We start from the raw sequence: 16,699 nt of genomic DNA, 5'->3' as shown, positions 1-16,699 counted from the left end.
CTTCACACAAATTTGAAAAGTATCAATACTTTAATGAGATGTTGGCTAACTTGAATCCTTCTCCTTATGCAATAGGTGCACTGATACCTATTTATAATAGGTAATTTATAATAGGTAATTTATAATAGGTAATTTATAATAGGTAATTTATAATAGGTATCAGTGCACCTATTGCATAAGGAGAAGGATTCAAGTTAGCCAACATCTCATTAAAGTATTGATACTTTTCAAATTTGTGTGAAGTGTCTATGATAATGCCAACTTCTAATATATATATTCTGTAAAGAAATATGAAAAAAAGAAAAAATCCACAATAACAATGAGAAATAGATTAATTTTGTTTCATAACTTGGTTTCCTTGCCCTCTTCTATGCTTGGAAGTTTTTCATGCATGGCAGGTAAAAACACGGGAATGAATCTTAAATCATGTACTTTTCTTTTTCTTTTTTATTATCATTATATTACAAAAAAGTCCAAACACATTCATGGATTAAATTTATATACTGTAATTAAAAAACAACATTAAACACAAACTCCCTCCCAACCTTGAAAACAAACAGAAGCCTTTACATTCTTTTCTTTTCAGTAAAATTACATTAACTACATAGTAATGCTTACAAGTAAGCAAGTTGCCCAGGGCCCATATTCCCCAAATTGAACATAATATGGACATGAACTTCTCAATAACTTCACAAATTGCAATGTATATTTATATGTGTATATGTATATGGATGTCAACTTACTGATCAAGTATGGTAGAAGCCATTATTCTTATGGTGCTCCAGAAGGATATATTTCCAGGATGAAAGAACAGCATGATGGGCCTCTTTTAATAATAATTTATTCTCTTCCTCTCGAATAAGAACTCTCCAAGACTTCACAGTATATGCCATTGGACTCAAAGGATTGTTAATGGGTACATTTTTACATTCCTTTCTCAAGGAACAATCTCACTGACCCAACAGGAGTTAACTAGGAGCTAGTTAGCGAAATGGCATGAAGTGTACTCAAATGAGGCTTCCTTCCTGTTCCTTTTTAAGCATTTTCAGAAGAGAGATGAAGGGTTATGAAGAGATGAATGAGTTTGGAGAGAACATTTTCAGTCCATTGTGAGCATCTTTTTTCACTTGAAAAAGGAGCAATTCACCATTTTTCAAAATATAGCAGTTGATGTCCAAAGTGCAAGGTTTCTGCCCTTTTGGCTCTATTTTGTGTCAGTTATAGTTCAGGCACTTTGCAGCATATTTTAGGAGGGACTATGCACTTGAGGACCATTTTCAAGATAAAACAGAGTCAAAGTCTGCATTAGATGTAGGAGAAGTAAAGGTTTTCAATGTAAAAGTATTTCCATGTTAAAAAAAAAAGAAAAAGGAGGGAGATTTCAGTATAAACTTTAAAAAGTTTTCTGCCACAACAAAATGCAGAAAACAATTAAACAACTGTGATAGTGAGAAAGCTGAAATCATGTGAAAGTGAATAGTGAAGGGTAGCTTCCAGGCAAAGATTTGCCTTGTACACAGGAAATGTGCAGATCAATTAAAACTAGCACTGTGAAATGCCACAAAGCATTGAATGTTCACATTGGCTTGTAAACATTAGTGCTAGGTCCACTCACATTTATTCTGCTCCAAAAACTAATAATACTTTAGCAGAAGATAGGACATTCAAATATCTCACTGTGCATGTTGCGGTTTTCCACCCTCCACTGTGAAGAAATTCATGGTAATTAGTGGTGGAAAATTGGTTTTGAACCATGAGATACCCAAAGAAAATGGCAAATTTTAAGGCCCTTGGGCGTTGCCTATTACTTAGGCACAGGAGCTCTGGAAGCAGTGCAGCATGAGATGTCTCAACCAACTATCTACAACATTGCAGACGGTTTCCTCCTCAGGGCTGGATGGAGTCAAAAAGTCAAAACGCAGCAAAAGGATATGGTGTATTTTTGTCTTCCTTGTGAGGGGGTCTTGTCTGGTCTTCTCAGGTGGTTTGAGTCTCTCCTCTGTCAGTGAGAGTCAAATGTAGGTAAAAAGCTGTAAATACTACAGGAAAACATTCTCTTTTGTCTGTCCCCAGTGCATGTTCTGTAGCAGTTGTCTTTCCAGGCATGCAGGAAGTTGTTGCGAAGTGAGAAGGATTAAACATGGCACACAATATGCAAACAAGCTGTAGAAAGATATTTCAGAGGAGGGCTCCAAACACAGGACTGCTCAACCTACCTGCCATAACTTATTTTCAGGATGTTTTGTACAACTCCCATTCTCAAGCCTTATTTTCATCTCTCTTTTCTTCTTTCTTCTTGCCTGCCTGAAAGTCTGTTTCTGACATCTGGCCATCAGGAAAAGTTTTCATCTGGTTTCTGCTGGCACAGAATGACTCTCCAGTCTGTGGTTGAATTTTCATTTATGCAGCTGAAAATCTGGTTTATAATCTACACCATCTCTGTAAGGAAGAAAACATCACTCCCCAGGCGCTATGTGAAGCTAAATTCTGCTGAGGGGGATGGTTCTTCTATGTGTAGCCTTTTCACATTGGTGAAAATGACCAGTTGATACTAACCCCATACAAGCAGCATTGGTACTATAATAGGTTAATGTGGGAAGGTCTGTTACTTTAAATAAAGTGCTCCCCATAGTCCTGAGAAATGAATAACTTCAAGAAGTGCAGCTGTATTGCAAACATTGTTAGCTTTCCTTTCATTGTATGAGACGTTTTGCTGTATAAGATTGAAATAAATAAATAATGTGAGTCAACCTAACCTTTTCAAGTGTCAGTTTGGTTTGACTTTGAAAACCAGTTGGGTGAGTGTTGTGGTGATTTCACAGTGGCTCTGCATTATGCATTAATGGTAAAATACCATGCTACTTTTATTCTTTCTTTTATAAAAATACAACAGAGAAGCAAATATAATCAAAAAACAAAAACAAAGCTTGGCACATTCTTTAGAAAAACAACTGCGTTACTCCCAAACCAGCTTTGGTGTATGCTGTAATTCATGTACAGTAATGTTTTACATTCACTGAGAATTGCAAGTCTTTGGTTAACTATAGTACAACCTGAGAGTAACTGTTTTAAACCTGTCCCTTGGTCTTATGCAGCAAGGCTATTTCCAGGTTAACCCTGCTTCAGTGCCTTCTTGAAGAAATTCAGTTCCTTTAGCACTTCCATGACCAGAAAATCCTGAAATGCAATTTAAATACAGCTTGAGTTCTGTCACTGGAGCAAGGTATTTTGAGCATGGCCTTTCAAAAGGAAATGTTTTCTGTGTCTACTCATGAGTTTCGCAGGTGTCTTTCTTCTGGGAATATCTTAAGCTAAAAAACACTTTCCTGCCTTTCCAAATTGATCCTTACTCCCTCTAACCCATCCATAGGTCCACTTGACATCGATCTGGCTGACATGGTCCTGCCAGAGAATAAACTTTCCCTTCTGTTTTCCAAGCTGTCGCTGAGCAGTACCGTAGGGTGAAACAATTGCATGAATTTCTGGTAAAATTCTTTTGATGCAAAATAATAAATGAAGGGATCTATGCAGTTGTTGAAGCAACTGAGGCACAAGGTGAGCTTGTAGGCAGGGTACAAACTGCCGTTGTAAAATAGGCGGCTGATCATGTGTGCAAGTAGGATAAAGTTATTGGGGGCAAAGCAAGTGATGAAGGACAGAAGGACAATTATTGCCAGGTATATGGATCTAGTCTTTTGCTTATTGCCGTATCTGCTTGATGTCTGAATTAGCTTCCTAATGATACCAATGTAGCATCCAACTGTTACAACAAAAGGGATCAGGAACAGCACAACAAATAAAGTGAGGAGAAAGGCTACCCAAGCTGCAAAGTTGGGCAGCATATTCCATTTAAGGACATCAAAACAGGTTATAATCCCTAATTCTTTCACTTCATAGGTCAGGTCTGTAGTTTCTAGTGGGTAGAAGGCTAGTAGCAAGGCAATCCACATAGCTAGGCAGGCAGCCAAGGCATATCTTTTTCTTCTCCACTTGATCGACTTCAAGGGGTGTACCACACCCATGTACCGCTCCACGCTGATAAAGGTCATGGTCAGTATGGAAGAATACATGTTGGAATAGAACATCACTGTCACAAGGCTGCAAAGAGTCTTGCCAAATGTCCAGTGATTGTTTTGGAGGTGATAATAAATCTGGAAGGGGAAACATAAGGCTAGCATAAGGTCCGTGATGCTTAAGTTGATCATGAAAATAACAGAAGGTGTTTTGGGTTTGATGCGCCAACAGAGCACCCAAAGGGAGAACAAATTGCCAGGGATGCTGACCAGAGCCACTACTGTATACACAATTGGGAGGGTGATGGAGACTGTTTTATTCTGGAGCATTGCCAGTGTCAAATTGTCCAGGTGGGATTCGTTTTTAACCATTTTTCATAAGTGGGTTGTTGATCCCTGTAAGCCAGCTGGATCATATCATGAACACTTGGCTTGAAAACCTAGAGGAGAAATGTTAAGTGAGAAAAGCAATATGTCAAAGCAGAAATTTAGGACACGAATCATGTATTAATCAACTAAAAAAATTCTTTAGTTTGACAGATTTTCCTTGAATGCACTCAATCCATTAAAATTACTTTCTGAAAAGTCTTGCCTCCCTTCAAATCACCATAATGTTTTGCCAATCTGACTTCTTCCTATCTTGGAGCAGCTACCTTTTCCCTGGTGAATGGTTTTCTGACACTTAGAATCACAGAATCATTAAACTTGAAAAAGACATCCAAGATCATGGCATCTTTGAGCAAACATCACCATGTCAATTAGATCATAGCACTGATTATGAAGAACCCCTGGGTTCTTCTCCACTGGGCAACTTCCCAGCCACTCTGCCCCAAGCTTGTAGTGCTGTGTGGGGTTCTTCTGACCCAAGGGCAGGACTTGGCATTTTGCCTTATTGAACCTCACACCATTGACCTTGGCCCATCAATCCCTCTCACATGGATTGCTCTGTAGTCTATTCATTATCACACCTCCTATGTGACTGTAACATAAGGAAAATCACATATCACAAGTTGACATTCAATTGATGTCTGCGTGAGAACACTAGTCCATAGATTGTCCGTGAGCTAAATCCATTGCATCTACTCTAGATGTCATAACCTTGATTTCTGTAGTGCACAGTATCTTCTGACATTTTTTCCCCACAACTAAACTGTGATCCATTTCAAATAAGGTGCGGATTTTAATTTCTTTTTGCTTTTTTTCAATTTAGGGAAAGGAAAACATGCATTCAATGACTCTTGCTATATTTCTAATATAAAAAGAATATAAGGAAAGAAACATGAGAACCAGGGACAGATTGCAATTGCTTGGACTGGTTTACAGGCTGGAGAAGCCCTCTTCTACCAAGAAAAAAAAACTATTGAGCTTCAGTTTCTGCAAAATGTAAGTTAGTTAAAAATATTCTGTTTGTAGCTGTTTTATTTGCATAATCTGTAATTCTGCAAGATTACTTTCAGTTTTGCAGTCTGCAAAGCACACCCATGCTTTCACTGTCTGCTTTTCATAGATCTTTCTTGGCAGATGCAATAGCTCATGGTTTAGTGTATTTATTTTAAGCAGCATGGAAGCATTCAGCAGCTGCAGGACAGAACTCACACCTCAATGTGTGTGCTTGCTTTCCTTAAACTGTGAGTACAGGGAGGCAATTTCACAAAAGTACAACACTGAAAAAGTGAAGAAATGGCAACAAATACCCAGAAAGGCAGAGGATAGATTTACAGTAGTTTCTGCAAAGAGTTACAATAAGGGCTGAAGAGGTGACAGGCCAAGTCAGCCAATAACTGTGGGCACATCTCTACTTCTTAATTACAGGCAGAGAGTGGGTTCAGACACACCTGCTTGTGGACTCTCATCACCTGCATGGTTTATTCCAAGCATCTTGTTGCAAGACAGCCCTGCTGTAGGAGGTTAGATTAAAAAAACATGTTGGTGTCACTTAACCTGATATCTTGTTTAAAAAGAGCTTTAGTTTGTGTGCTCATAGGCCATGAGCAGTGCAACCAGTCAGTCCTCAAAGAGCTCATCCCACAGTGCTGAGAAACTCTATAGTTTCTGGAAATAATAATTCTGACAAAAAAAAATGTACTTTCTAAGAGAGGCTTTAACTGAAAACTTGTTTTCTGAACCATTGATGATTACTGGGACCTGGCAAATGTGAAGTCTCTACTGGAGGCTGCAGTGCAGTAAAGAGATAATCAACTGAGAAAAACCCAAGTGCAGATCCAGAAAAAGGTACAGCTACAGCAGCAAGCAGCTCAGTGAGGGCTTATTAAAGTTCTTTCTTGATCTGATACATTTGACAATAGTGCTTTAAATGTCACCTAAAAATATTCAGAAGTGGTGAGAGTCAGTATCAAGAAAGTTATATTGATTAATGTTGCTTCCAGCTGAGTTGTTGGAATTCTAGATAAAGGAACAAGATAATAGGAATTTCAAAGAAATCAGAGATGGACATATATCATGCACATGACACAGAGCAAGCATGTTTCAGGTAGTGAAGTGATCATCATATGGGCACAATTGCAAAAAGCCCTTTGAGCCAAATCTGTTGCAAATGAAATTCAAATCTTATCAGGGGAGAACTATCAAGATTGAAACTAATTCTTCATTTTTCAGGCTAACTTGAAAAAGCACTCACTGTCACATAACTCTGGGAAGAAAGCCTTAATGCTCTCTATTTCAACTCATCTGTCTGTGACTTAGCATAGCAAATGTTTATTAAGTCTATTACCTCAAAAATCCTGCTCAAGTAGCATCCCTTTGTGCCTAACAACTCTATACTTCTCAAAACAAACAGAAGATTGTTGTCTGTATCAGAGTTACCACAAAGCTCTAATAATATAGAGCAAATGAAAGATATTTGCTATCACTGGCCCCTAGATGCTATTCCTATAGAAATTACAGGTACTTGGGAAGGTAGGAATATAGGTAAAAATTTCCATTAAATCTATCACACTGGTCATAAAGCTATCTGTCTCACATTTTGGTTTGTGTTAATCTCAAATGTATTTTCTTCTGTACTTGCTTTTTTTTCTGAGAGAACATCTTGATAAGAAGGAGATAAAAAATGCATGCCTAGATGCTGCCAAATGCAAAACAGTGTCAGCATTCAGAGCCTGACTAAAGGTGAATTTTATGCACTCATGGAATGCTACTGTCAGTAAAACAGAAGTGCCTCCAAATGCAGCACCTCTTGAATTGGAGTTGAAAGACACCAGACTTACTGATTATGTGCCTACAAGAGCTTTCCAAAAAGGGTAGGTCTCCTTGACCTCGTTTTTAGTAATGAAGATGTCCATCACAATGAGCAGAAGAATGACGGGTGGTTCCTTTAGAGTCTTCTGCAGGGGAGAGGGGGCATGCAAAGCACACAGGACTGATGTTGCATGTCATTGGTGAGGGCAGATAGCCTCTTCAGGAAATGTGGAGTACAGAAAATCCTCCCCCTAATGTCATCTTTCCTTTTGCCAGATTCTCTGACACTAATCCTGAATTCCTTGTCAGGAAAGCCTGACTAGAAGAAATTCCTGCTCTAATTCACCCTGACTTGTAATGATTTGCTTTTTAAATGCCCAGGTGTGTGGGGTTTGGCTGGAATAGAGCCAATTTTCTTCACAGTGGCTGGTATGAGACTGTTTTTTGGATTTGTGCTAAACACAGAGTTGACAATAGAGAGATATTTTTGTTATTGCTGTGCAGTGCTTACACAGAGCCACCACACTGCTTTTTGTAGTGCCATGCTGGCAAGGAGGTTGGGGGTACACGAGAGGCTGGGAGGAGACACAGACAGGGGCCCAAACTGACCAAAGGGATATTCCATTACCTGCATACAAAGTAGAGGGAAGAAGGAGGAAGGGGGGACCATTTGCAGTGATGGTGATTGTCTTCCCAAGTAAGCCTTTCATGTGATGGGGCCCTGCTTTTCTGGAGATGGCTGAACACCTGTCAGCCCATGGGAAACAGCAAATTAATTCCTTGTTTTACTTTGTTTGTGTGCATGGCTTTTGTTTTTCTTATTAAATTGTCTTTTTCTCAACCCACAATTTTTCTTCCTTTTACCCTTTCAAATCTCTCCCCAACCCTGCCTAGTGGGGGAGGTGAACAAGTGACTGTGTGGTGTTTGGCTGCTGGCTAGACTGAAACTACCACAGCAGGTTAAGTTGCTGGAACCACAATGTACCACTCCCATTCCTGCGTCTGTTGGGGCTTAGTTAATGCTGTGTTTACATCATTTTCATCTGGTTCAGGGTAACTGTGTCCTTCCCCCACTGCACCCGCAGTCTCTGTCTGTCTCTTGTGGTTTAATTTGTAAATATAACACATCAAGAGAGAAAAGAATCCCTCTTTAGAGATTTAAAATTAGACTCTTCTTACATTTTATGAGCTTTTTCCATCCAACTTCAGCTTTACAACAGAATTCAAATCAGTTAAGCTTGCACGGATTTTAAAACATCCACCCTAAGCTATGGTTTCATATGCATAATTTTTCAAAATATAGTTCTGTTACATAAATTTCCCTGTTAGAAATACATGCTTTTTCTTTAATATTGGGAGACCTATATTTAAAATACGACAGACCAATGGACATACTGAGACAAAAACTAAATAAGGATTCTTCAAGTGACATGATCCAGTCTTAGAGACATTTACAGTAGTCCTCAAGCTTGTGACATAGAAGGAGAAATGTTAAGCTTTTCTGCTTGCCTGATTTCTGAAACATTTAGTTGATGGATGAATATTAGTCTCATATTAAGTACTAAGCCTCTGGAGTAATGCTCACTAAATCCATGTAGGATTTTTTTTGCTACTCTTTGTACTCACTGGCTTGTGGCACTCTGCACAGAAAACTTACTTGGAAATTCAGTGGCATCATGTTTTCATCCAAGCTGCAACCATAAGCTAAGGTGACAGCTGCTAAATGCTTTTCTGATAGGTATAGGGATTTCATTCCCTTCAATTGACAAAAGTTGATAAATAAAACATTTAAGGGTGTACTGAAAACCAAACAGTAAAAAATCACAAGATATGTGTTGCTTCTTTGCTGTGGAAGAGGAACAGTAGAGATGTCTCTATTTTTAGAGAACTGCTAAATTAAGCTGATGTGATTTCTCTCTTACATTTATTATCTTCCTGTTCTCAGTGTCAAGCACACCTGTGAAAAAGACTGAAAAGCCCTTGAGTGAAGTCAAAATGAAAATTGCTGATTTATAAAAAAAATGAGATTTGCTTTGTGATTTGAGCTGGAAAAATACCTCTTAAAATATATCCCGCAGCAGAAAGCCTTTCAAAATGTATTGTGTTTCATAATTTTTGGTTCACTACTTGTCAAAGCACTATTGCATAGGGGAAAAAAGTTCTGATTTTATAAATTCTTTGATATTGTTACTCTTTTAGAAAGACACCCTTCTAGCTGAAGAATGCAGGATGGCATGTTTACTGGAAAAACAAGCCAAAATGCAATTTCAACTCAATTGCAAATAGGTTTAGAATGAAGCAAAGTGAAAGCACAGATTTTATTGCAAGTACATAGAAAACCCCTATTAATAGTTTTTCATCAATGCAAGTGTAGCTGAAGAATGTATTTTTTTTTTCTTAAAAGACTGCTTTTTAGTATATTTAAATTTTACATTATTTTTTGCTTACTTGGTTTGATTAAAAAGCAGTAACAAGAGCTAAAGGGCTAGGATAGTTTATGTCTACCTAATGGTAGATAAAACTAGAGACAACTTGGGGGTTCTCAGTATGGAGTGTTTCTGCTGGGTTTTCAACCCCTCCTGGACTGTGTGAATTACTACTGAGATGAGTAAAAGCCCGTAAAACAAATGCTTAATTTCTATTGTAGACTGAGTATGAGGAGAAGAAGGAATCAGGAAAGTAAAGAGCCAAGATTCAGTAATCTTGAGCTGTGGGAAAAGTGACAAACGCTTTGATATTTAAATAAAGTAAGGGGTTTTAATATGAAAAACAAGAAGAAAAAGTGCCCTTTTGTAACACCTCTCAAGTACAGTTCCTAAAGCACCATTCATGTGATTCAGAGTAACACTTCTGCAAATGTTCAAGGTCACCAAACTGAGCAATGTAAATGAGTCCATTGCTGTCTGAATGTTTCCTAAACAGAACATGGGCCTTACCGAAAGGGGCTGCAGGTTTTGTAATGATGGTTCTTTCTCACCCTTGCAAAAAACTTTCATGCAAATTTTAGCTGGCAGTGTTACATCTCTACATCTCTAAAAGCCAAGAGTTTGGTTCACTCAGTGAAGATGTGAACCTAAATCTTCTAAGAAATTTCTTTGTATTTGGGCTTCTTTGTTCTTTTAGCTGATTTGTTTTCCTATTGTTCTGTTCTGAGTATCATTATCACAAAGGTCAGAAACTGTTGTCAAGCCTTAGTTATGTTATCACAAAGGGAGTATTTGATGTTTTAGCTTACCTTCAGTCAGTCTTTATCTTAGTACACACAGTCAAAGTAAACCCTATGGTGGTTATAGCTCTGACCTCAAACCATCAGGGCAAGGTAAAACAAGAGTGTCTTCTCTCCACAAGGATTTCACATTGAGAGGTAAAAACCCCTCTCTTTTTTCAGCAAGAAAATATAGAAACATTACCAGCTTTCATGTAGTAGAGGGGTGCATACGTGTTAGAGCTTGTTAGCTGTATCATTCTAGAGAAAAACTGCTTTATTCAAAAGTGAATAAAAATAATGCTGTCATTTCTGCCTACTAGGGAGTGCTTCTGTTCTCCAGCCTGACAGAATAAAAGCAGGCACTTTCCAAGATTGAACCAAAAATTTGTTTCCGTGAAATTTAAAAAATACAGATGAGAGGCAAAGAAACTCCACAAGCAAATACTGCACCGAATCTTCAGAACTAGCTAAGTAGTAAAATTAAATGTACTTATCTACTTTCAAATTTCCTGTGTCTGTCCTGGACTATGCAGTTGTGCTGATTTTAGTTCACTTGAACCTTCACCTTTTCGAAATATAAATCAGCAAGGTCAGGATTCTCTGCTGGTGTTAGCAACATTCACCCTAATTTAGGTAAGATTTGCATAAACACAGCCACTGTCATCTGTGTCTATGAGCTGGCTCAGAGCAAAACTCATCAATGTGGTCTTGAAAAAACTTTATTTCTGTAGCAGTCAGGTTCTTGGAAATAGTAAGTTTGTGGGCCAGTATTGACAAAAACCTCTCAGCATCTGAAGTATGATTTTACAGTTCAAGTGCTACTTAGATTACAAAATAAATCAGTTTGCAGTTTTCTTTACCAGTGCACAAGTCAGCCTATAAAAATGTTGTGCACAAAACCTTAGATCAGTTGAAACCCAAGTTGTGTAACTACTGATAAATTTTGTATGCTGGTTTAAATTTCAGTAAGAATAAGTATCCTAAACTGGATTTGAAGAGGTTCCAATTTAGGGGCTAATAGCTAGAATATTATATGTATGTTGATCTTTCCTACATAAGCAGACTTTTTAAGCTTAATTTTTTTGAAGACTGATATTTTAAAAAATATTAGCAAAGCTAAGGCAACAGAAGAGTTCAACATATCAACTCAAGAATTCATTCTGTAGGATATAGAGGCCTCTGTGATCACTGCCCATACGCACACTTGTATTTCCCAACAGCACAAGGTAACTTTCCTCTGAGTGAAACCATGCTATCTTGCGCAGGGAGGAAGAGCCATGCAAGCAGTTCCTGAAACTGCTGATTCCTGGCAAGGAACCTTCACTTAAATGCACCACAGAGTTTGTCAGATGGTGCAGGGCCATGAACAATCAGCTTGTAAACCTCCTTTAACTCCTCTGGCAGACATCCTGCACAGTGTGGAGTTATCCTGTGCCAGAGGGCATGCCTGAAGGTACCTTGGCCTTGACTTATGGCAAGATGAAGACACATGTTTTTATAAAACTTTGATGAAATTGCCTCATCTAGTTGAACTTTAAATAACACATGAACTGGTTTCCTTTATAACTTTAAGTTTTAAATATTGTCTGTATCCGGGATTGACAGACAATGGCTTCTGGTCATCAACTACTTCCCTCTACAAGTAATTGCCTCACATAGCTGTTGAGAGAGTCAGAGGAAAAAGTGTAATCAATCATTTCCCTTCCAACCTCAAATTCCAGGAAAAGAATTTAACAGTTTATCAGCACAAGGCAGTTGTGGTAGACAATATGACAGATTCCTAACAGAGAATCCCTCAATCTTCAGTAACTTGGTGGTCTTAAACTGAATCTGTGTGCTCAAACTGGCATTTTGCAGCAAACAAATATATATAAGTATACACACATAAAAGCACATATGTTTTTATGCTATACACATATATATGTGTATATATTCTGTTTGAAATCTCTACTTTCTATCTTTTCACCTCTCTTTTCTGCGAAGTTCTCTTCAAGTGTTTCCTCTCCTGATCAGTCCACAAAGGAATTGAGGTGAGTTGCTGTGTGCTCTTGAAGATTATCTTTAGAGATAAAAATTTAAAAAAAAAAAAAAAAAGAACCTCAGATTATGGGGTTTTTTTTCATATTTGCAGTAAGGATATGACAGTCTGTAGCTGTTAAATGATTTAGCTTGTGATTGAGCCCATAAACAGGACAGGTCATGAATTTTTGCAGGAGTACCTGAAAGGATAATTTGGTGTGGTATTTGGGAAATGTTTTGAGCAAACAATGTAGAGTAATTCGAACAGCCATATAAATACTGGGGCCAGAAATTGTAAGTAATATTTGTAGGGGTGTATCAAGTAACTTGTTTGACAGTGTAAGCTGCCTTCAGATGTGTCTTTTTCCACTGCTTCCACTACCTGGTCTCAGTAGATTCATCTTTCTACCCCCTGAATAAATAGATGTCTTCAATAAGCCTGTACTGGATCCATTCATTACAACAGGTGACTGGTAAAAACACTGGATGAATTGTTGTTCCTCCTGTTAACTAAGATCTATATGAATAGGCAAAACTCTTTCCACAGCAGTACTAAGTGGCAGAATTTGGGTATAGGTGGCCATTCCTGCCTGGTCTTTGCTACAGCTATGGATTTATCATCCATAGAAATCTAAGTATCTATTTTAGGGTGAGTTGGAAAGTGTTTACTGTACTGGGCAGATCTCCAGTGACTGCAGTATTTGCATACGTAGCCACTTCCACAGTAAATGCAGGTGTTTGAAGCTGATTCCAGCCTGTTTTAAACATCCTGTTGATTCAGATCCTGATTTCCTGGACGCCCACAGTTGCCTGGAATCTGTCAGAATCTGAGCTAGTTCACTAAAACATAATTGACCCCTTTCACACTTGGATCACCCAGCTGCTACTTTTAAATGACCAGGTCAGCTTTTCTGTAAAAATCAATTGGCACAGAATAGGATCAAATGCATTGTTTTACCTGTATCCATCTTCTTCCACCTGTGTGTTGAAGCCTACAAGTCAGTTTTACATGATCATAAGGACTCAGAATAAAAATTATTTTGTCTTCTTCTGCTCCTGCTGCAGTATTTGCTCAGCACATAACATTTAGCCCTTACTGGCAGACCATGGCTGACCACTGCTCTCCCCCCAGGTGCCTTCTGCAATGTTCTGGCAGTGAACTCCTGCAGACTCTGTGTTCTCCTGATTTTCATGTCAGTTTGGAGTAGCTCCCCCATCAGTGCTAGTGAAAACAGTCTTGGCTGAAAAATACGAGACCAGGGGCTCTGTAGGAGCTAAACTGATGTGCACTGTGCAGCTTCTTGCATATCTTATTCTCTGCTCCCGAAAGGGTAAGAGGAGCCAGATATACAGAAAGAGTGAGCCTTGCTTCCTGTCAAACTGCACATCTTACTGGAAGGCTTTGATACAAAACCAGGCTGCTGGAGGCACTTTGGTATGACTGGAACTGATATTGCATTCAGCCATTCTCCTGAGCCTCTTGTTTTACCCACTGAAAATAGGTGACTGCATGTATTTCAGGAGGAGAGGTGTGCCTGGGCTGACAAATGTCTAGGAGGCAGAAATGCAGGCAATCCAAGGCAGTGGGAAATGTGAGCTCATTCCCTAGGACTTTGGACAATGCTTCCTTTCCAGCTTGGCCTGAAGGGACTGGTGGTTGGGGCACACCTCAGGTCATCTCCATGAGGAACCTTGCACAGTCACTCTTTCCTTTGCCCAGTTTCTTTTACTGCTTATCGTCACAGATCAAAATGTGAACCCTGAATTGTGCTACTGAGCTATAGATGAGCTGTATTTTTCCAGAGTGATGTTCAGTTGCTCGTGTATATGGTCACATATGTGGTTGTGGTTCTCTGCTAGAGAAAATTTCTGCATTTTTTAAATAAAATATCATCACCATTCAATAGTATTCAAGCTACAGTCATGGCTTGTCGGGGAAGATGAAACAGGAAAGCCTTATAAATATGATTGCCTGGCAAAAGATTTTGAGAATATAGAAACTATAAGCGAGATTGAAATGAAAGAAAGCTTTGAGATACCTTAGTTACTGAACAACTGGAAAACAATGGTGTGGCCTGACTGAAGGTAATCCCCTTTTGATGAAACAAGACCCTCTGCTTGCAGGCAAGTCTAAGAGTCCGAGCATACCCTGCCAGCTTGGCAGAAGGGGTCCAAAGAGTAGTTTTTAGGGTTTAGAATGTACCACAGTATAGTAATGTAGTGATTCTTATAGGCTGTATGGAAATGCTATAAGATTTGTATATTGTACTAGATTGGTTAGTGAGAATCAGAATATTCAACACAGAAGATGATTTATTGTATTGTAACAAAAACTTTGCTCGCTTAGCTCTTGTCTCTTAGCTCTTACTTTTCTATGCTCTTACTCTTACCTCTTGTCTCTTAGCTCTTGCCTTTTATGCTCCTACCCCTTTTACTCTCTTACCCTCTCATCCTCTCTCTATCCCTCTCTTCTCTCGGGGCTGCTCTGAGCTGTGGCTGGCAGCTCCCAGCAGGGCCCCTGCACCCAGGCCCTTTGCAATAAACCCCAAGTTCCATGACCTGGCTTCAGAGATCTCCCATTTCCGTTCGTCCCGACCGTGCTACCCCCGTCAATCCTACAATGGCTGATTCTGCCTTTAATTGTGATTATATCATCTCTGGAGGCCCAATGGCATGACCAGGGAGCATTTCTCTCAGAGCAGTCCTGTAGGTCTGGTATTCACCCAGCTGACAAAGAAGTCTGAGGCAGCTCTGTGTGTTGTATGCACAGCACCTCAGAGCTCTTTGCTTCGTAGGTAGAAGCAAGATCATTGTTTTTCAGCTTGTGCAAAATCACTTTGTTCACATGTGGAAAGACCTGAAATTTGTCTTCTCTGCAAAAGCTCACAGCTTATGTTGAGTATCAATAACTGCAGCTGTGCTGCTTGTGGCTGGCACAGGGCACAAAATGGACTCACAAGTGCCTGAACAGTGCAGAGCTCAGCTGCCCAAAGGCAAAGTGCACAGGTAACAGGAACCTCAGAAACAACGGACTACAGGAGCAGATATGACCTAGTTTTAAAAGCAGCATCATAAATGCACAAAAGGAGGAGCAAAGAGTCAACACAATTATTACTTTCTTTGTGACTTAACACTTTTTTTCTTGACTTCTCCTCAGCTTGGCAATCTGATACCAGTTAGAGGTATGACTGGTAACTTGCAAGAAGCAGAGATTATAAAATGGGGAAAAAAAAGGAAAATGATTTCTGAGAAAAGCTTCACCTTTAGTTCAGTATCTTTGTGACCACACTAATACAAATAGCTACAACAGGAATAGCACCCTGAAACTACATCTGCTTCACTCCTCTTGATATCCTCAAGTACAGGCGAGACAGGAAGTCAAAAGTTCAGCTTTTCAGCTGAACCTGACTGCAAGTGCCATGGTATTCAGGGTTCGGTCTTCTCTCCCATCCTCTCTGCACTTAATTAACTCAAACACATAAATAAGAGAGAAATTGGATTCTATCCTTGTCTAACATACTCTTTTTGCTTGGAGAAGCATGCAAGTGCCCTAACTATAGCGAGATGTATGCTGATACATTATTGTAATGAATGCTACCTATGAAATAATCACAGGCAGAAGTCAAGTGTTCTGAACCTGGTTTGTGTGGGGAGCCAGTCCAGGTCTTGCAGGCTGACAGCTCAGCACCCTGGTGTTATCAGCCACTCCCCCCCTTCTGTATCACTATCAAACTCCTCACAGTTCTGTACCACCATCAGGCACCCCATCTAGACTCTGCTCTAAGGCAATTTTGATGACTGGTACCGTTATGCTTCAATAAGATACATATAACACTAGAGCACTAGGAGAGAGTTCTTTGGAGACAAAATTTGGGCTGTTAAGAGACCTAGAGATCTCTAAGTGATGTGCTCTGAAATATTACCACATTCCTGAACTTTCAGTGTGTAACTTGACAGCAGATGCATAGAAAAATGATATAGATGCACTTAAGAATAAAGGAAATGTTTGGTGCAGATGGTGCCATCAAGAAAATATGGTTTGACCTAAACTAAAATAGGGCAATTTTCTGTTACTGAAAATGAATGTTATAGCTTTTAAACTAAAAATTAGAGAGAGCCAAGTGGCACAGAAAAGTGTACAGTTCAGGATGGCACATACTTAGTGGTGGGAATGTTATTAAATCCCCTGCAATCTTAGTAAAAAGGACAGGAAAAGGTGTCAATAAAGTCCAGGAAGGAACCAGACAAAGAGCTGCTACGTGTC

At 39.2% G+C, this 16,699-nt stretch overlaps 1 protein-coding gene across 3 annotated transcripts in view; it reads right to left on the bottom strand.

Annotated features, from left to right (window-relative positions):
* Positions 1-429: 429 nt before the first annotated feature.
* The window catches only part of P2RY8 (P2Y receptor family member 8), a 33,763-nt gene continuing 17,493 nt past the window's right edge, over positions 430-16,699 (bottom strand). For 2 of the 3 annotated variants that reach the window (XM_071455197.1, XM_071455198.1), the window contains 2 exons: positions 12,383-12,475; positions 430-4,453 (listed from right to left, as the gene is read on the bottom strand). In XM_071455197.1, coding sequence (XP_071311298.1) covers positions 3,312-4,385 — 1,074 coding nt within the window. In that variant the 5' untranslated portion in view covers positions 4,386-4,453; positions 12,383-12,475 and the 3' untranslated portion in view covers positions 430-3,311. The remainder of the gene's footprint in view (positions 4,454-12,382; positions 12,476-16,699) is intronic. The other variant, XM_071455199.1, reaches the window with a different exon arrangement.

This window comes from Agelaius tricolor, unplaced genomic scaffold, assembly GCF_023055355.1.
Source record: "Agelaius tricolor isolate 1412-34295 unplaced genomic scaffold, bAgeTri1.0.p SCAF_45, whole genome shotgun sequence".
Lineage (NCBI taxonomy): Eukaryota > Metazoa > Chordata > Aves > Passeriformes > Icteridae > Agelaius > Agelaius tricolor.
This window is presented reverse-complemented; position numbering and strand designations above follow the sequence as displayed.